Below are 20,201 nucleotides of genomic sequence, written 5' to 3'. Positions count from 1 at the left end.
AAGTTGGGAAATAATATAGTCTATCTGTACATTCCACTTGTTTTTAGTGTCTTTAAAAAACACACAAATGTCCACAATTTTTGGTCTTGGAATTGATTTAATAGAATTTCCCTTTAGATATTAATGAAAAACAGAATGGAGAGTGTTTCTCATAATCACACACACACACACACACACACACACACACATACACACACACACACACACATACACACACACACACACAGCTTAGGCCCCCAGGGCTCCTTTCTTCTTTCTCAGCTCTTGATGACTATTGAGCAGAGATGAACAGTCACGGGACAGGGCCCAACTGCTTAACTTAGGAAGTGACATTAAATTCTTCTTGGAAGAAGTTGGCACAATGTTTTTGTTCTGTTTTATATATTATTTAATGGGATGTTAGATGGGGAGTTGTGACTGATGCATCAAGAAATGACAGACACCAAAATCACTTACGAAATTTCAAAGTAAATAGCTGAGGACTGCTTAGATGCTCAATCACACAGGCTACAAAAGACTCAAGTGACTGCAGATGGAAGAGGGCTTTAGAGGATTTATTTGACAGGGCTGTGCTGAGAGTCCCACTCTCACCCCACAATGGGCGGGGGCACTGGCATCGAACACCAAGCTGAGTGAGAAGGGCTCCTCCAGGCCTCGCAGGGAGCTTGCTGGCTTCTCCTGGCTGACAGCAGACTGGGCCCAACTCCCATCGGAGGAAGGCCAGCATCCTAGGGCAGCCAGTGGAGGGCTGGCAGAGGGCTGTGCCTGGGAGGTCACTGTGCTATCTTCCAACCACACTGTGTGAGTCTCAGATACCATATGTGGAATCTGCAGCAGGAAGGTCAGCTTGAGGTCATTTTAAAAGGGATTCTTTGGAAAAAGTCTCACTGAAGGGTTGGCAGGACCCTGATGGTAAGAGTCTGCATGGAGGGGACAGAAGGAAAACCAAGGTTGGGGTAGAATAAGCAACTAGAGAAAATTCATTGCCAGCGTCAGGAAGCATGGCCAAACATTCCCAGTGAGGGCTCACAATAGTGTTCACGAAAGAGTCACTTTCAAATACCCACCAAGCCCAGCGTGGGTGATGCCATTCCACCAGAGGTCCAGTTCAGTACATGCCTTACTGCCGGCCTCCACCCCTCTCTCGCCTGCTAGCATGTGGGCTGTGGGAGGGTGACATCGGGGAGGAACAAAGCTCCTTGCCCGCACTTCTGTCCATAGGAGACCCTGTTGGGGAAGGGGACAAGATTTGAATTACTGAATTAAGAGCAGGGTTTTTCCTCTTAAAGTAACAGGATTTTCTATTACCTGAGAGAATAAAAAAGTTATGGGACTGCCTGAGTTTCATTCTGTGGAAGAGGAAGAACTATCCTCATGGAACAGATTATTAACGGGACAGCAGAAGACTAAAAATTCAGTTGCTTTTATGGATACACCCATGAGTCCTGTTAATTCCATGTTCTGGTTATGTATAGAGTTTACATTCCGCTTCTGGAGTAGTGAAATCATTCATTTTATAAAAAAATTCTATTGATATTGCCCCAGGATTACAAATTTACAAAAATATGCTTGCTCTCTTTTTATTAGTTTATGTGGCTAAATCATAATTCTTTTCAAACCAATGGGAAAGTCTCAAGGGAATAGAAGAGGGAATAAACTAAAGAACAATGCTGGGCCGGGTGCTGTGGCTCAGGCTTGTAATGCCAGCACTTTGAGAAGCTGAGGTGGGTGGATCACCTGAGGTCAGGAGTTCAAGACCAGCCGGGCCAACATGGTGAAATCCATCTCTACTAAAAATATAAAATTAGCTGGGCGTGGTGGCAGGCACCTGTAATCCCAGCTACACGGGAGGCTGAGGCAGGAGAATCGCTTGAACCCAGGAGGCGGAGGTTGCAGTGAGCCAAGATCCTGCCATTGCACTCCAGCCTGGGTGACAGAGCGAGACTCCATCTCAAAACAAAAAACAAAAAACCCACAATAGACTGTTAAAGCAATCAGGAAGTAAATGTTACACCTAAGGGACTTGGTATCTAGAATATTCAAGGATCTATTACATCTTGATAAGAAATGGACAAAAATTTGATTTAATAATGGCCAAGAATCTGAACAGACATTTCTACAATGTTATCTTTTTCCAAAGAAGATAAACAGGTAGCTGATAAAGTCATGAAAAGATGCTCATTATCACTAGCTATCAGGAAAATGCAAATCGAATCCACAATGAGGTATTATACGCACTAGAATGGCTGTAATAAAAAAGACATAAAAATTAGTGCTGCCGAGGATGTGAAGAAACTGGAACCCTCATACATTGCTGGTTGGGAGGTAAAATGGTGCAGTCACTTCGGAAAAACAGATTGGCACCATGACTCATCAATTCCACTCCTCGGTATGTACCCAAGAGAAATGAAAACACACATCCACACAAAAACTTGTACACACATGTTCACAGCAGCATTAATCATAATAGCCAAAAAGTGGACACCCAAATGTCCATTAACTGATGAATGGATAAACAAAATGTGGCATATCCAAACCATGGGATATTATGCAGCCTTAAAAAAAGAATCAAAACTGATCCATGCTACTCCATGGATAAACTTTGAAAACATCACACTAAGTGAAAGAAGCCAGTCACAAACAATCACACATGTATGATTTCATTGATATGAAACCTCTAGAATGGGCAAATCCATAGACACATGAGTGGTTGCAATTGGCTAGTGATGGTTTGGGAGGGAGGGAACTGAGTACTAAAGAGAACTGTTTTTTTGAGACTGGTGTGATTAAAATGTTCTAAAAGTGATTATGGTGATGTTTGCACAACATTGTAAATATACTAAAAAGCACTGAGTTATACACTTTAAATAGGCAAATTATATTGTATGTAATTTTTTTTTTTTTTTTTTGAGACAGAGTCTGGCTCTGTTGCCCAGGCTGGAGTGCAACGGCACGATCTCGGCTCACTGCAACCTCTGCCTCCCGGGTTCAAGCGATTCTCCTGCCTCAGCCTCCAGAGTAGCTGGGATTACAGGCCCCCACCACCACTCCCGGCCAATTTTTGTATTTTTTAGTAGAGACGGGGTTTCACCATGTTGGCCAGGCTGGTCTCAAGCTGCTGACCTCAGGCGATCCGCCCTCCTCGGCCTCCCAAAGTGCTGGGATTACAGGCGTGAGCCACGGCGCCCGGCCATATTGTATATAATTTAAAAATGTTATGCATGGTCCACTACACGAGAGTCTCATGATGGCAGGGACAGAGCCAGCTTTGCACATTACCTTATCTCTAGCCAGTGCCCAACACACAGGCACTCAACTAGTATTTCTTGAGTAAGCAGCATGCTTTTATACCGTTCCTGATGTTTATCCAGTGCTTCATAAATTGCAAAGCATGTTTTTTCACAGCAGCAGTTCCTTTGAGCCTCATAACAACCCTGAAGGTGGTCAGAGTAGGTGATACGAAATAGTTACTGGCCCACATTGTAAAAAATGAGGCGCTGTACAACAGGATAAAGACCAAAACACCACCACCACCACCACCAACACCATAACCCGTATCTGTCTAATAAGTTTTATTTGGAGGAGCTCTTTCCCAGGCCCATTTGTCTCCCACTGCTCCTGTCCCCCAGAGAGGGAACGCGCTTCTCATTACAATCAGCGCTGCTCTGGGAGACTGACTCCCAAAATGCTGTAAAACAGAGGAGCAACCAGGGTCAACTGGAAAGCAGAAACCAAAGAACCCAGATTCCTTTTCTGAGCAAACACAGCGATAGGCCAGTGGGATTTTAGCTTGGGGATATTGGACCCAGTCTTCTCAAATACTTCCTACCAGAAGGTTTGTGTTAGCGGGTGTCCCATGACCACGATCTCAATAGCATGTGGCTTATATATCTTCCAGGCTCGAATTCAGGGTTCTAGGTTCTAGTCCTCCACCCCTAACTAACATGCTTGGTGGAAGAAACTCAGATTAGTCACATTTCAGCTTGGACCTTTCCAGCTGTAGTAGCAGGCAGCCACAGGGGGAGTCACCTTGCTGAAAAAAACACTGGACGCCCCCTGAAAAGAGGTCTTGAGTTGTTCCGATTCGGACGCTGACTCCTAGTCGGCTACAGAACCCTTGGCCACTGGACATTTAAAGACGTTCTCTTTGAGGTCCACCCGGGCGGCCCAGAAGTGTTGGCCACCTTCCAGAAGGGAAGTAGGAGAGACCGGGGGACCCCGAGGGGCCCGGGGCGTTCCCCGCGGGGCGGGGCGCTCCTGACTGCGGAGCGCCGTGGGCAGGGGCGCAGGTGAGCAGAGCGAGCGGAGCTGGCCGCGGCCGTCCTGGTGCCTCCGCCTTCCCGGCGCCCGCACTGCGCTCCACCCCGGCCCGGGGGGCGGGCGAGGGCTCTGCCCCACCGCCCGGGGACTGCCAAGGGGAGTTGGGGCGGCGACGTGGGCGTCCCGGGACTGTGAGCCCGCGCCCGCCCCGGTAGGGTGCGCTGAGGCGCCGGGGCCGCCACTGGCTGCGGGCGCTGGGCGCGGCGGCCGCGGGAGCCGCAGGTGGTTCCCGGGCCGGCCCTTTTCTCCTCCCCCTTTCCTTTCTTTCGCCTCCCCTCCCTCTCGCCCGGTGTCGGCGGCACTTCCCTCGCTTCCTCCTCCCTCTCCAATCCGGAGGGAGGGAAGGAGCAGCCGGCGCTTTCCTGCCCGCCTGCAAACTTCGGCGGGACTCGCGGCTCCCCTCGCCGCCGCGGCCGCCGCCGCCCAGAGCTGCCCCTGGAACTTCCTCTCGCCGCGCGGCCCGCGAAGCCCTGCGGGTGGAGGAACGCTGGGCGCCAGGCAGCCGCGGCTCGGACCCCAGTCCTGCCCCGCGCCGCCCGGGTGCCCGCTCGCCCGCGCGCCCGTCCGTCCGTCCTTCCTGCCCGCCCGGCCTCTCCCCTGCGGGCAGGGGCCGCCAGGCTTCCCTCGGCGCCCCGCCGCTGCCCGGGACTTCCTTTGTGTTGGATGCAGGCTGGCGCCCCGCGCCGACGGGGGGCGGACTGAGGGATCCTGCGCCGCCGGCCCGCCCCCGCCATGCCCTTCCACCAGAGGACCCTGGAGCCCGCGCGGCTGCGCCGGCCCGAGGCGGCGGGGGCCGGGGCTGCGGGCGCGCCGCTCTTCCGCTCGCTGGAGCAGGTCAGCTCGCATGCCCTGGGCTGCCTGCTGGCGCAGCTGGCCGACCTGTCGCGCTGCGCCGGGGACATCTTCGGCGAGCTCGAGGGCCAGGCGGCCGCGCTGGGCCACCGCACCGCCGCGCTGCACCGCCGCCTCGACGCCCTGCAAGCCGCCGCTGCGCGCCTGGACCACCGCCGAGTGAAAATCCGTGAGTGGCCGGCGGGCCGGGGGAGGGGAACCGGCGGGGGAGGCACCCGGAGAGCTGCTCCCGCCCGCCCCCTGGCGGCCCTGGGTCGGCACGGGGGCCGCGGAGCCCCGCGATGTCGGGGTCTCCAGTGGGGACTGCCGGACCCCAGCGGGAGGCTGGGCAGGTGGCAGGGGCGCAGAGCGCTCTGTGACTCTCGGACTCCTGGAGGGTCTTGGCTACCTCGAGAGAGTGGTCGCGGAGGGTGGGAATTGGACAGTCCCCTTGTCTGCTCCTTCTGTCTGTCTGTGTCTGTCTGTTTGGGAGACCCCGGGGCGCTGTAGACAGAGGAGGAGCCAAGGTCGTGGGAAAACGGTCACAGGCAGGTAGCCTGTTGGAAAAGCCAGGGGAGAATATAAATTTGGGCATATAGTAGTTACAGTTTTGGAGACTTCAGGACGATCCGTTTGTAAAACACTGGGGATCTCGGCGAGCGTTGGGGCTGCTTGCCACCTCTCTTCCCGCCGCCTACCTGTGTTCTTACCGACAAGCAAAACTATGCAGACTTTAAGGGTTTTCCCATTTGGCGCAGAATTTTCTTTCTTCTCCCAGACTGACCCACCAGCTCTTTGTGATTCAGAAGACCTTGACCTTGAGTTCAGGCTCTGAATCCCATTCATCTTTGTCCGGCTTCCTCCAACCCTGAAAGTCAAGTCTATGTCCTGATATAGTGATCTCTCCGATGATCCATTTCATTTCAGCAGCTTAACTGGCTCCGGTGAATGAAGCAACTGGAATTTCCTGCTGGCCCAAAGCAGAGAAACTTTCAGTGTGATGTCTCTGTGGTTTCTCCCTTTTAAGTACGTGAACTTGGTCGTAATCCTAAGTGTAAAGAATAAATTGGAGATGGTCGATGGGTTGCTGGGTGGGAGGAGAGATGTTGGTGTAACACACGCCTAGATTTCAGCAGCTCTGGATGAAATAGTTTTTTCTCCTAGAATCACTTCATATGCAATCTCGAATAGCTCGTTTTCCAGCTAGCTAGAAAAACTTAGCTATATTTTAACTACCTTACAGCCTAAGAGTTCAAAATTTTCAATTATTTAATTTCAGTGAGATTGCTTGCTATAATACATCTTTCTCCAGGTTGTATAATTAATTTGTGGCAGTTTTACATTTTTGCGTTCATCTCTTTGATTGTGCCGTCAACACATTCATATGAATTGTGGACAGTTCCCAACCTGGGAGAGCCTCCCCCTCCAAGAAAAAAAAATCAGTGGGGAGGAATCAAAGTGATCTCATAAGGTTGTTGACATAATCAGAATATATCTACTTAATGTGAGTGATGACTTCATGCATATGGTAGGATACACTGTCCTAGTAGGATGTCATGGTCTACGCGGCAATCACGAGTTGCTTCTATGCGTTTTCTGTCTAGGGTGTAGGTACGTGGGAGAACCAGAATTTTACCCTTGACAAAGAATGTGATGAGGGAGATCTGATTGATAGGTGAACTGATCTATTGTGGGAATTAAAAAACAAGAGGAAACTCCCTGAAGGTCAAGAACTCCTTCCTTTACTAGTTTGGTTTTACATTTAAATGTATCACTTTTCTCTGTTCTTTAGTACATATGCCCCAATAGGCTACTGTCCATAGCCAGAAATCCCCCAAATTCTCCGTATTAACTAAGGTTGTTCTAATTACAGTAACTGAAATAACTCTTTTCAAAACTTTTCACAAGTTTGTTTGAATCTTAAGTGGTTGTGATTTCATACCTGTCTTCCAGGCTGGAGTGCTGTGGTGCAATCTCAGCTCACTGCACCCTCCGCCTCCTGGGTTCAAGCAATCCTCCTGCCTCAGCCTCTAGAGTACCTGGGATTACAGGCGCCCGCCACCACGCCCGGCTAATTTTTGTATTTTTAGTAGAGACAGGGTTTCGCCATGTTTGTCAGGCTGGTCTTTAACTCCCAACCTCAGGTGATCCACCTGCCTCGACCTCCCAAAGTGCTGGGATTACAGGCGTGAGCTACCACACGTGGCCCCATTTTTTTTTTTTTTAGTAATCATGCAAGAAGGCTTTTTATTGAATGTAATTATGCCTGAGTATAAATGTACATGTAGAGAAGAAAGCTGACTATCAAGACATTAATTTTTGTGGTTTCTTTCACCTTCACACACTTTGCTTTTTTATATGCTTAAAAGCAGTGAAATGCCTATGCATTACCATCTGTTAGGATTCTTTTAAAACAATGCCTCAAACCTTGTTCCTGTGTAAAAACTACAGTTTGAAGTTGTTCTGCCATTTTAGGCAGGTCTTCAGAATATCATACTCCATTAGTATGGATGGCTAGACTTTTAGACTTGGAATTGACCGTAAAGGCCATCCATTTCGTGAACTCCTACCCAGAGAGGAAATCCAGTCCAACAGCATTGCAGTTAATTCACCCCAGGTTAGGCTGTGGGTAATGACACATCCGGGCCTGAAGCCCAAACCTTCTGATTGTCTCGCCTGTCGTCCCACTGCCTGTGTTCCTTCCCTTTAGAAGAGTGTGGAGCCAGGCACAGTGGCTCATGCCTGTAATCCCAGCACTTTGGGAGACCAAGGTGGGTGAATCATTTGAGGCTAGGAGTTCAAGATCAGCCTGGCCAACATGGCGAAACCCCGTCTCTACCAAAAATACAAAAATTAGCGAGACTGTCTCAAAAAAAAAAAAAAAAGGTGTGGAAATGGGGAGCAAAGTTTAGATATGTTCCTTAAACAGTCCTAAGGATAACTGTGACCGTTAATTCCACCCTTCTTGTCAGATAAACCATTTAATGAGTCTCCCCAGGAGCAATTAACAGAATCCAGCAGTTTACCAAAAGCCTCTAGCAGTTGGGGACAGCATATTTCAGTGACCAGTAATAGCTTTCTACCATAAGAAAGGATGTGAGAATGTCAGTGGAACAATTTTAAAAAATGTATAAACACTCTTTGCAATACAGAGACAGTATTTTAGTCCTGTGGGCTGGCCCTGCTGGCCTCAATGATCCTGAGAGGTATTTCATCAAGTTTGCCATTCCTCAAAATCTCATGGGTAGAAAGTTATCCAAAATAATTTTTTGTCATGCCTTGGGGAGAATGCATGTTATTATTCTGTTCATTGAAGACTCCTACTTTCTTTCCCTGACACCCCCAGGTTGAGGGGCTGTTCCCATGGCATTGGTTCACCTCGATCACCACATTTACCAAGGGGACTTCTGCACCCCTCTGCCAGACAGCAGGACCTTTGAGGTCCAGGATGGCCGAGTCTTTGTTTTTCTAGAGCTTAGAACAATGCCTGGATGTGATAGCTCAATAGATGTTTGAATTGAATTAATACTTAGTGACTTAGTGCTTACTGTCAGGAAGAATAACTATAAAAACCTTAGGGAGGAAGGAGGATGGATCTTTTGAGGCAGGTGGATCAGTTGAGGCCAGGAGCTCAAGACTGGCCTGGCCAATATGTCGAAACCCCGTCCCTACTAAAAATACAGTACTAAATACAATACTAAGTACAAGTACAAAAATACAATACTAAAAATACAATACTGCTACCAATGTAAGTGATCGAGACAATTACTTTACAAAAATAAAAATGTAAACTTTCTGCCTTTAATGTTTAGTACTTAACCACCAATCTCTGCTCCTGTCTGTAAAAGTCAGACTTCATTAATTTTGCTGACACAGTAAGTTCTCATGGAAAATAGTGACAACAGCCAGCAATGTGAATAGTTACATCTTGGCTCTGTAAACATCAAAACAGACTTTGCTAAGCAGAAATCAATAGACACTCGATCAAATAGTCCTGTTTTTATTTTTTTATTTTTATTTTAATTTTTTTGAGATGGAGCCTTACTCTGTCGCCCGGGATGGAGTGCAGTGGCACGATCTCAGCTCACTGCAACCTCTACCTCCCGGGTTCAAGCAATTCCCTGCCTCATTCTCCTGAGTAGCTGGGATTACAGATGCCCACCACCATGCCTGGCTAATTTTTGTATTTTTAGTAGAGATGGGGTTTCACCATCTTGACCAGGCTGGTCTTGAACTCCTGACCTCGTGATCCACCCGCCTCGGCCTCCCAAAGTGCTGAGATTACAGGCGTGAGCCACTGCGCCTGGCCCCTGTTTTTATTTTTAAGCCCTGTGTGATTGGGTTTTCTTTCTCTTTAAAAATAGTTTTGTTGAAATAAAATTTACACACCATACAATTCACCCACTTAAAGCATACTGTTTGGCCGGGTGGGGTGGCTCACACCTGTAATTACAGTACTTTGGGAGGCCAATGGGCCGATCACTTGAGGCCAGGAGTTCGAGACCAGCCTGGCCAACATGGCGAAACTCTGTCTCTACTAAAAATACAAAAATTAGCTGGGCACAGGGGCACATGCCTGTAATCTCAGCTGCTTGGGAGGCTGAGGCATGAGAATGACTTGAACCCAGGAGGTGGATATTGCAGTGACCCGAGATGGCGCCACTGCACCCCAGCCTGGGAGATAGAGCAAGACTCTGTGTCCAAAAAAAAAAAAAGTGTACAATTTAGGGGTTTTTAGTGTATTCACAGAGTTGTGCAACCATTACCACAATTTTAGAACATTTTTATCACCCCAAAAGAAACCCCATACTCATAACTAGTTATTCCCCATTTCCTGTCAACCCTCCCATTCCTAGGCAACCACTGATCTACTTTCTGCCTCTATAGATTTGACTTTTCTGGACATTTCATACAGATGGAATCATGTGCCTGGCTTTTTTTACTTAGCACAGTGAACTTTTCGAAGTTCATAATTTGTTTCTTTTTATAATTGAGACTATTTTATGATTGAAAAAGTATCATTCATATTTATTACTTGATTAAAAACCTTGTGAGATAGGAGGGAAGGCCACGTTATATTATACACATTTATTACTTTTTAATTGATACATAATAATTGTACATATTTATCATTGTACATTTGCAAATACAGTCTTTGCATAAACAGGACTGAGAATTTGGCAGACACAGTAGGCTCATAGTTCTGAGGAGTATTTTAGGTGTTGAGACGCATTCTCATACCTCACAACAGACTGTCCCCTCACCTAACCAGAGGGTTGGCTGGTCCTGGTGTCAGAATATCTTTGCTTCTTCCTCAGAATGCAAGGCACTTGTCAGAGTTCTAAAGACAGAGTGTTCACTGCACTTCTTCTTCTTCTTTTTTTTTTTTTTTAATTTAAAAAGAGATGAGTTTTCCATACGTTGTGCAGGCTGGTCTGGAACTCCTGGGCTCAAGCGATCCTCCCTCCTTGGCCTCTCAAAAGAGCTGGGATTACTGGTGTGAGCCACCGTGCCTGACTGACTGCATAAGAATAGGTTGTATGGCTGTTTTTGTGCCTGACCTACTCATAAATGTTTGGTGAAATTGGCATAAGATTTGCTTTCATTGACACATACCACATGCTAGAGAGGATGTTGGTGGCTGTGTGGCCCGCACCCCCCTCTAATCCCAGTCCCTCAATTTATTAAGAGAAACTGACGGTAGCTGAGTGGTCAGATTGCACCATCAGGTTAAGGAGGCCAGGTGATTCCTATACTTGACTAACTTTAAGAACTGCTTGGAACTTTTGTTAAAATTAGAGATTCCCAGACCCTTCCAAAGCCCTGTTGAGCCAGAGTCTCCAGTATGTTTAACAATGCCATGCTGTCCTTTGGCCAGGCAAATTGAGAAGCACTGCAATCGTCTAGAAAGCTCATTGGATTAGGAATTGGGAGACCTGAGCTTGGCTTCACCTCTGCCATTTTCTAACACAGATTTTGAGCAATTTATTCAACACCTCAAGGCCTTAGTTTTCTTATCTGTAAACAGAGACCTTGACAAAAATAATCTCTACTGGCCTTTCCAATTTTGGCATTTCGTGATTCTGATGGATTTAAAAAGTTTTAATTTATTTTGACAAAATAAATAGAAAAAGTTGCATGTATTTATGGGAAACAACTATTTTATTTTATTATTATTTTTTTAGACAGGATCTGGCTGTTGCCCAGGCTGGAGTTCAATGGCTCAAGTGATCCTCCCACCCCAGCCTCGCTAGTAGCTTGGACTATAGGCACATGCCGCCATGCCAGGCTAATTTTTATATTTTTAATAGAGACAGGGTTTTACTGTGTTGCCCAGACTGGTTTCAAACTCCTGGGCTCAAGCATCTGCCCATTTTGGCCTCCCAAAATGCTAGGATTCCAGGTGTGAGCCACTGTGCCCCACCAACATGATATTTATATATTGTGGCATGGGTTAATCAAGCTAATTAACATATAGGCATTATCTCACATACTCTTTTTTTTTTTGTAAGAACACTTACAAGTATGCAATACATGTTATTAGCTATGGTCACCATGTTGATTATAGATCTCTTGAACTTATTCCTTTTAACAGAAATTTTGTATCTTTTGACCAATATCTCTCCAATACCTTCTTCCTACAGCCCTTGGTGACCATCATTGTACTCTCTGCTTCTATGAGTTTCATTTTGACTATTTGATAATACTATATGAAGTAGATACTCTTATTTCTGTGTGACAGATGATATAACTAAGGCACAAATAATTTGTTTGCCCATGTTGATAGCTGGTAAGCAATGGAACTGGGCTTTGAATCCAGACAGGGTTCAAGTTCAGGTGAATTTGTAAGTACAACTTTGATAAATAATCTCTTTGATTCTTTCGATGAGGGATTAAAAAAAAAAACTTTGTGTCTGAAATAAACTCTTCATGACTGTATGGACTCTTTTTACATTAAAAAATTATTTATTTATTTATTTTCAGAAATTGGTGTCTCACTGTGTTGCTTAGGCTCATCTCAAACTCTGGCCTCAAGCAATCCTCCCACCTTGGCCTCTCAAAGTACTGGGATTATAGGGGTAAGCCAGCACACCCAGCCTGTATGGGCTCTTTTAGCTAATATTTTATTCACATAGAGTGCGTGGATCGTCACATGTTGAGGGATTAGTCACTTGCCAAGCAGATCAGGCAGGTACTTGTTTCTAATTTGTGTATATTCTGCCCACAATACATTCATAGCTTCCTCCTCAGCTTTAAAAAGTGCAATGTCATTATGGAAAGAGAATTATGTTTAAATGCATTTGCCAAATATTCAGATTTCTAGGAGAGTTATTTTTTGAATTATGAGAGTATATCCTTTAAATCAAAACATCAGTCTCCTCATTGACTCTTGGGTATTGGGAAAATGATAACCTGGCTTAAAAAGCTACCTACATTTAGGTTGAAATTATTTATCTAGCAGTAATGTAGTTTTCTGCTATATTAAAGAAAACCCTAATATTAACATTTTAGCTGTATATATTTTAAAATTGAGAATAGCAAATGAAAAAATTTAACAAAAGAGAAACATTTGAGTTTCTTAATATTTTGGGGAGAAAATTCAGAAACAAAAATAATGCAATATTTGCCTCTGGCAGTCATTATGTTTAAAAAACCAAGTTTTTCCAGCAGTGAAGGTGTAAAAAGAAAAAAAAAATCGTTTTAAGTATAAAATAAAATGGCTTGCACCTAACTAGGCCCCTAGTAACTTACTTAATTCTGTTTCTCCTCAAATTGGTTTCTATCCTGGAATGAATGACTTCTGCAGGAACTGAAGTTCAGATGCAGCAGGAGGGTACTGACTGCCATCTTGTTCCACATGCCGGTTTCATTTGTGGTCTGCACTTGTCACAGTGCGCACTTCAGCTGCACTTTGGGCAAAGGTAGAAGAGCTGGAGCTTCTGTGTTTGACTGAGGAACTCTCTGAGAAAAGGAGCTTACAGGCCCCCCATGTTTTTTTTTTTTTTTTTTTTTCTGAGACGGAGTCTCACTCTGTTGCCCAGGCTAGAGTGCAGTGGCGCGATCTTGGCTCACTGCAACCTCTGCCTCCCGGGTTCAAGTGATTCTTCTGCCTCAGCCTTCTGAGTAGCTGGGATTACAGGCGCACGCCACCACGCCCAGCTAATTTTGTATTTTTAGTAGAGATGGGGTTTTGCCATGTTGGCCAGGCTGGTCTCGAACTCCTGACCTTGTGATCCGCCCGTCTTGGCCTCCCAAAGTGCTGGGATTACAGGCTTGAGTCACCACGCCCACAGGCCTCCCCCTTTTTTTGGACAAATGATGTGTCTATGAAAGCCTTTGGCATTATTCAAACAAAATATGTCATTACTGTTACCAATATCAAGGCAGTAGCATAATTCTGCTTTCTGATGTCAGACTGTCTTTGCAGGGATTTTTTTTTTTTTTTTTTTTTTGGAGAGGGAGTCTTGCTCTGTCTCCCAGGCTGGAGTGCAGTGGTGAGATCTCGGCTCACTGCAACCTCTGCCTCCTGGGTTCAAGTAATTATCCTGCCTCAGCCTCCCGAGTAGCTGGGACTACAGGTGGGCACCACCATGCCCAGCTGATTTTTTGTATTTTTAGTAGAGATAGGGTTTCACCATGTTGGCCAGGCTGGTCTCAAACTGCTGGCCTCAAGTGATCTGCTCGCCTTGGCCTCCCAAAATGCTAGGATTACAGGCATGAGCCACTGTGCCCAGCGCTTTGCAGGGATTTTGTATTGCCTGATGATGCTGTCGACAAATGCTGGACATTGGCCATACGCCAAACACCTTGATATGTACAATGGCTCTGTGAGATGGATATTATTATTATTTCTGTGTGACAGTGATACAGTGAAGGCACAAATAACTTGTTTGCCCACATTCACAGCTGGTAAGCAATGGAGCTAGGCTTTGAACCAGGCCAGGGCTGTCTCCAGGATTAGTCTGCCCAAACATCGCGTGGCAGTGTCTCTCAGTTACCTGATCTAACTTCAAATTATGACCTTCCCATACTCAGATGAGGCCAGGAAGATACAGTGAAAACCTGTCAAATATCTGAGGAAAAAACAAGAAGGCTTTTGGGCTTTTCCCTTTTCCTTCTCTTTTAGAAACCTCTCAAACTACTAGCAGATGGCCAAGAAATTTGAGACACACATCAAAAGTACTTACTTAGCACAGCGCCTGGCACATAGCTAACATTTATTTAACATTTGCTGCTGTTGTTTTGGTGACATTGAAGGCTGAGTTAGCATGTGTGTGCGTCTGTGTCCCTGTATCACCACAGATGGCCCAGTCTGCAGGAGGCCGTGCCACTGAAGTCTGGAAGATGAAAGCTGACCAGGGCTACATGAGAGCTGGTGTCAGAGATAAACACAAAAATACCTCTGGTTGGAAAACCAGTGAGTTCTGCACAGGCATGTGAAAGTATATGTGGCTCCCGACAGCAGTGTGTGGAGGGCTGTTGCTTTCTGTCTGCTTCACTGGGGCCGGGGAAGCCAGGCCTGTTTCCGGGGCCTTTTTATGGACATGGACACGGGCTTGCTTTCACAGAGCCCTCTCGCCCCCATTTCCTCCTGCCGTGGGAACTGGAGGGCCGCTCAGCTCCCACCTCGCTTCCTAGCTATGGGAGAGCTGTCGCTTGTGCCTCACTTGGCCTGGGGTTGGCTATCCGAGCCCCCAATGTCACGTTTTCACCCGGAACTTGATGGGCTCAGCCTGCACCTCGGCTTTCCTTGGGCGTCTTGGAACGTGCAGCAGCTGTTCATCTCCGGGTTACCCACACTTTCTGAATCATCGGAGTCACTGGGGGCTTGGTGAAAAACACCCCCAGGTGGCCCCGCCCCTGGAGATTCTGAGTCAGCGCAGCCGGGTGAGGCCAGGAACAGATCTCCCTAGCAAGGACCCCCAGGTGATTCCAATGAGGCAAATTTGGGAAACACCCATCTAGGCCGTGTGTGAGGCATCTTGTTTATTCAGGGCTGCAGGACATTCATCCATTCATCCATTCATCCATTCATCCATTCCTGAACTGTATTTTGAGTTATTCTGTTAGTGCTAAGTGGTGAGGATTACACAGGGTCCTTCCTTGAAGTACTCGACAGTTTCATGTGAATGGTTAGATATATAACTAAATAATAAGGAATAGAATGACCATTTATAACATTGTTTCTAGAAGAAAATCTGTTCTGAATTCCAAATCGCCAATTTAAATTGCATTTTGAGACTACATCAAACTTAGAAAAGCTGAATGTAAGTTTCTGGGATGATGGCACTCCTACACATATAAAATAATGATTTTAAATGTTTACAGCATATTTTTTCTAAAAATTAAACTCTGAGAAACAAATATAAACCCTTCTGGAATAATTTTATTTTTCCTTTGGGATGGTGGAAATTTTCTTCTGTTTTATTTTCACTTACCCTTTTGATTGGTTTCATAAGACATTTCCACCCATGTAGAAAAGCAGTGTTACCAGCCTGGCCGACATGGTGAAACCCCATATCTACTAAAAATACAAAAATTAACTAGGCTTGGTAGCAGGTGCCTGTAATGTCGGGAGGTTGAGGCAGGAGTATTGCTTGAACCTGGGAGGTGGAGGTTGCAGTGAGCCAAGATCACGCCACTGCACTCTAGCCTGGGCGACAAGATCAAAACTCCGTCTCAGAAAAAAGAAAAGCGGTATCTTACTTTGGAAGGATAGACAGTGGTTTTAGATTATTCCTGCAGGGAAATCCTTTATTATACTTTACTTCCCCTGCACTCCCCGTTATGATTAAAAATTGTTAAAGGTGTTATCAGTAATATGCAGAGGGCTGTGTAGTAACTAGCTAATTTAAATTACAATAACACATGGTAAAATATGAGGGCTTTCTGCATGACAGCATTACACATCTGATAAAATGTTCTGAGGACTCAGAGACCACGATGTGTAAAAAAAAGGAAATAGAATTAAGTGAGGGTATGTTATGCATAATCCAATTATACCTGATTATGTTGGCATCTGAGAACTGCTGTCGAGGTGCACTGTGGTTTCTCAGCTGATGGTCTTGCTGCTGGGACCACCATCCAGGCAAGGGCACTAGCCTGCTTCTCCCAGGATATTCCAGGTGTGCTCATTAGCTAGTTGGTGGGCCCTCAGCTCCAGGCAGCCTGACTCCATAGCCTGTGCTCCTTACACTTACCTTTATATTACATGAGGACCAAGGTCAGTGGAAAAATCATGATGCAACCCAAGTAACCTCAGTATAAATTTTCATGTAATTTATTGAATAGACAGTAATTTACATTGTTAAAAAATATGCATACACAAAGGCCATGCAGTGAAAAGTCTCACTCCTTCTGTCCAGCATCAACTCCCCACTCCAGATAACCACGTTTACTAGTTTCTTCACATGCTTCCAGAGGTTTCTGTATACAAATATGAAAATATTAATTTATGTTATTTCCCCTCTATTTTTTATACACACAATTTCTGGGTTATCCTGTTGCTCTTCTTCATTCATATATATAATCCAAAGTATTATTTTCCTCATTGTTCTGTATGTCTTTTAGCTGGTTTCTTTTTTGTGAGATCTCAGTTACATTTCGTTGTTGTTAGGGAAGTCTTTTGATTTGGGAAAAAAGATTAATTAACATTGGAATAAATTGTTAAACTCTTAATTTTTTTATTGCTTGATTTTTAGGAATAGTTTATGAGCTTCCCAAGAGATGATTAAGCCTTTCCTATATTAAGAAAGGTAAAGGGGGCTGGGCACGGTGGCTCATGCCTGCCATCCCAACACTTTGGGAGGCTGAGGCAGGCAGATCACTGTGACTCAAGAGTTCAAGACCAGCCTGGGCAACATGGTGAAAGCCCGTCTCTACATTAAATACAAAAATTAACCAGGCGTGGTGGCTCGCGCCTGTGGTCCCAGCTAATTGAGAGGCTGAGGCTGGAGGGTCGCTTGAACCTGGGAAGCAGAGGTTGCAGTGAGCTAAGATCGCACCACTGCACTCCAGCCTGGGTGACAGAGTGAGAACCTGTTTTAAAAAAAATAAAATAAAAGAGGAAAAGGGAGGAGAGGCTTCTGTTAAATGTCTGCAACAACATAGTTGGGTTTATTTAAAAGTAGGCATTTTCTGCCTTTTAATCTAGATATCCACATGCTAAATGTGAATTGCTTTCTGACTTAGGAGTATGTTTGTATCTAGAACTGTGTTTGAATTTTAGTGTGGAATGTTTTACTCTGAGATGGTGACTTCATTTGCTAAGTAAATGCAATTGGTCATGAGTCCTGTTTGGTGTATTTGATTTCACTGGGTTGGTTTTAACAGCCTGACTGCGGTGTACTAGGTGGTGCTGCGACAGTGCAGAGTGACACTGACAGACATTTGAATAGAGCAGCCGTGGTCAGTGGAGTTATTTTTCTCTAGTGGTTAGCCAGTTTAAGACCAAAGATTTGTGCTGAATTACCACAGAAATGACTAAAAAGAGCATTATTCATAAGTATAGACTCAGACACATAATCATTGAATTACATAACCCACCATGTAAGTTTTGTGTAAATAAAAATACATCAACAACTTTTCAGTCTTACAAAGTATGCCGTAAAATGTTTCTGATGATAAAATTGAGGTATATTCATCCTAAATTCCAAACTTGTAAAGTGCAGAAAATATAATGAAGAAAAAAATCATAACCTAGAGAGTATTGCTTCATTTTCTCTCTTTTTTTGGCCAATATATTTATATGTTTGGATCTACCTATATTTAATTATAGTAATCGATAGCATTTTAAACTGAAGTGGGTGCATCTTTCTCTGTTCATGAGAACAGAGAAATTTGTGTCCTGAATTTTGAAAGTGTAGCTTATATTGTGAGCTATTCCCGCATGTTGTAAATATCTAGAGGCTGTTTTAAATACGAGAGGCATTGGGGTGCCTCTCTCTGACAATCTGTTTTGGATCCCAGGTAAAGCCCTTTTGATGTCCTCAGGGGTCTGTGTGTTCACACAAGAGTTATCAAGTGGACAGAAGTTTGTTATTCTTCTGGGCTTCCTAGGGCCTCTTCTTCAAGGATTTAGTTATTTGTGAACCTTTCAATTGTACTCATGATGTGTTATTTAGGAGTAGATGTGTTTTTCTATCAATTACTGTAGTATTAATATATTGCTAACTCTTAGAAGTGGCCACCATTATCTTCTAAACAAAAAACATATTTTATGTCTAAGATTATTTGCCTATGAGGACAGTTCTCTGTATCATCATAGCTAACAGATTGAGTCAAAAAAGTTAGTTGTCTCCTCACTTCCTTATGGTTCTTTACTTGAGCAGCATGCCTATTGGTCTAATCAATTATTATGTTGCTTTTTTTTCTTTGAAGTGATGTTTCTCTTTTCCTCTTAAAAAGCATGTGGAGTTTTCCCTTTCCCCTTCACCAAAATGGCAGTCTGACATCTGTCTCAACTTTTCTCACCTTGGTGGTTGCCTGCTTTTGGCAACATATGGGGTCTGTTTAGATTTAGCTCAACAAGATTTTAAAACAAAGGTCTGTTGCATCTCTTCCTGCAAATTTGGTTCTTGTCTTGTGGAAAGATGAGGATTAAGCTTAGATCTGCTGCTCCTCTTATTCTAAATGTTGGACGGTTTAATTGAAAAACATAGCTTATAAAAGAATTGGGGGACTCTGGGCTAATTCACTCATGATAGAGGTGGGAGGTGATGAAGGTGTGAAATGATGTGGGAAAAATGTCTTTGAGTGCCTTTAGTACTTTTCACATGATCTAAACACATTGTTTTGCAAATTTGCAAGTTCTGATTAATATTAATAATTTATAGTAACACAGGATAATATTTGTAGCTAACACTTATAGGATACTTACTATGTGCCCATTTTATTTAATCCTCATAAAAATTGTAAGAGAGGAACATTACCAACCCTCCATTTTACTGATGAGGAAACAGTGGCAAGGATAGGCAAAGTAATTTGCCTCAGGTCACACAGCTGGTCAGTGATAGAGATGAAATGATGAAGTATGGTATAGGTGAGTTCATACTGCCTCTGTAATGTGTTTAAATACTTCATCTGCATCATTTTATGTTTTAATTTTTGTGAACTTTTAAATTCATTTTAATTTTGAAAAATTTCTGAGTTTGGCTAGGGGTTAATAGGTATTTTCTGTCTTAGCCTGATTATTTTAAATCATGGTGCTACTAGTCCAATGGCATGACTCGGGGAGGTGAATTAATGTCCCATGTGACAATGCTATTATGAATCTATAGAGAATTCAGAAAGTTTCTCTGGTTCTTTGAGCTGCACTGATGAAAGGTCATCTAGTCTCTAAATACGAAGTCTTTTTGTTAGTGTTGCCTATCATTCTGGCCTCTTTTGCCAGACATTCATGATCAGTGTCAGAAGATAAGTGATATAGGAACAAATGAAATTTCTGGCTTATTTTTATTTATTATATGTTAGGAGAAAAAAATCTTCTTTTTTCCCCTTTCCCTAAACTTGCAATATTTAAATAGTGTGACACCATAAAATGCCACCTCAAGCCTGCATTTCAAGGGAATTGCTGAATTTTCCTTGCTAATAAGTGGAGGATGAGAGCAGCAATGAGAACTAGCTGGTTGTTACTCTGCTCTGCAATACTCTGCTCTCTCTTTACTGACAGAAAGTACCTTTAATTCTGTGGTGCTTGCTGGTGGCACCAGCCAAGAGAATGGTGACCCATACTCCTTAACTTACATCAGTGGTTCTCAAAATGTGGCCTCAGAAGCAGCGTCATAAGCATCTCCTGGGAACTTGCTAGAAATGCAAAATCTTGGCCCTACCACAGACCTACTAAATCAGAATCACTGGGGGTGGGCCCAGCAGACGTGACATAAAGAGTCCTCCAGGTGATTCTAACACATGCAGCAGTTTGAGAAGCAGCAGTTTGAGAATACCATTTGCAGTATCCACTGGCCCAGGGCCAGAGGACTGAATCTGCGTAGACACCTTAGCATGTGGGCTCTGCTTGGGGCAGTGATTGGAGCTGCCAACACTAAATT

At 44.5% G+C, this 20,201-nt stretch overlaps 1 protein-coding gene across 1 annotated transcript; it reads right to left on the bottom strand.

The window, feature by feature from the left end:
• Positions 1-535: 535 nt before the first annotated feature.
• Positions 536-11,839, bottom strand: LOC101153370 (collagen alpha-1(I) chain). Its single transcript, XM_055391618.1, has 6 exons — positions 11,783-11,839; positions 6,689-6,836; positions 5,758-5,849; positions 3,280-5,556; positions 1,068-1,227; positions 536-920 (listed from the first exon to the last, which is right to left on the bottom strand). The coding sequence occupies exons 1-4, from the start codon at positions 11,837-11,839 to the stop codon at positions 4,099-4,101; spliced, it is 1,755 nt and encodes a 584-aa protein (XP_055247593.1). The 3' UTR covers positions 536-920; positions 1,068-1,227; positions 3,280-4,098.
• Between the last annotated feature and the right edge of the window lie 8,362 nt (positions 11,840-20,201).

Source organism: Gorilla gorilla, chromosome 5 (assembly GCF_029281585.2).
Source record: "Gorilla gorilla gorilla isolate KB3781 chromosome 5, NHGRI_mGorGor1-v2.1_pri, whole genome shotgun sequence".
In the NCBI taxonomy this organism is placed as follows: Eukaryota; Metazoa; Chordata; class Mammalia; order Primates; family Hominidae; genus Gorilla; species Gorilla gorilla.
Note: the sequence above shows the minus strand (reverse complement) of the source record. Positions and strands in the feature narration are given on the sequence as shown.

What these genes read in the sequence shown, in the direction of transcription:
- LOC101153370 (XM_055391618.1), bottom strand. Translation starts at nt 11,839, where the DNA reads ATGAAACTCATAGAAGCAGAGAGTACAATGATGGTCACCAAGGGCTGT. An exon ending in CCAAGGGCTGTAGGAAGAAG is followed by an intron (nt 6,837 to 11,782) that starts GTATTGGAGAGA and finishes TTCCCACAATAG; the next exon opens with ATCAGTTCACCTATCAATCA. An exon ending in GTCCTGAAGTCTCCAAAACT is followed by an intron (nt 5,557 to 5,757) that starts GTAACTACTATA and finishes CTCTCGAGGTAG; the next exon opens with CCAAGACCCTCCAGGAGTCC.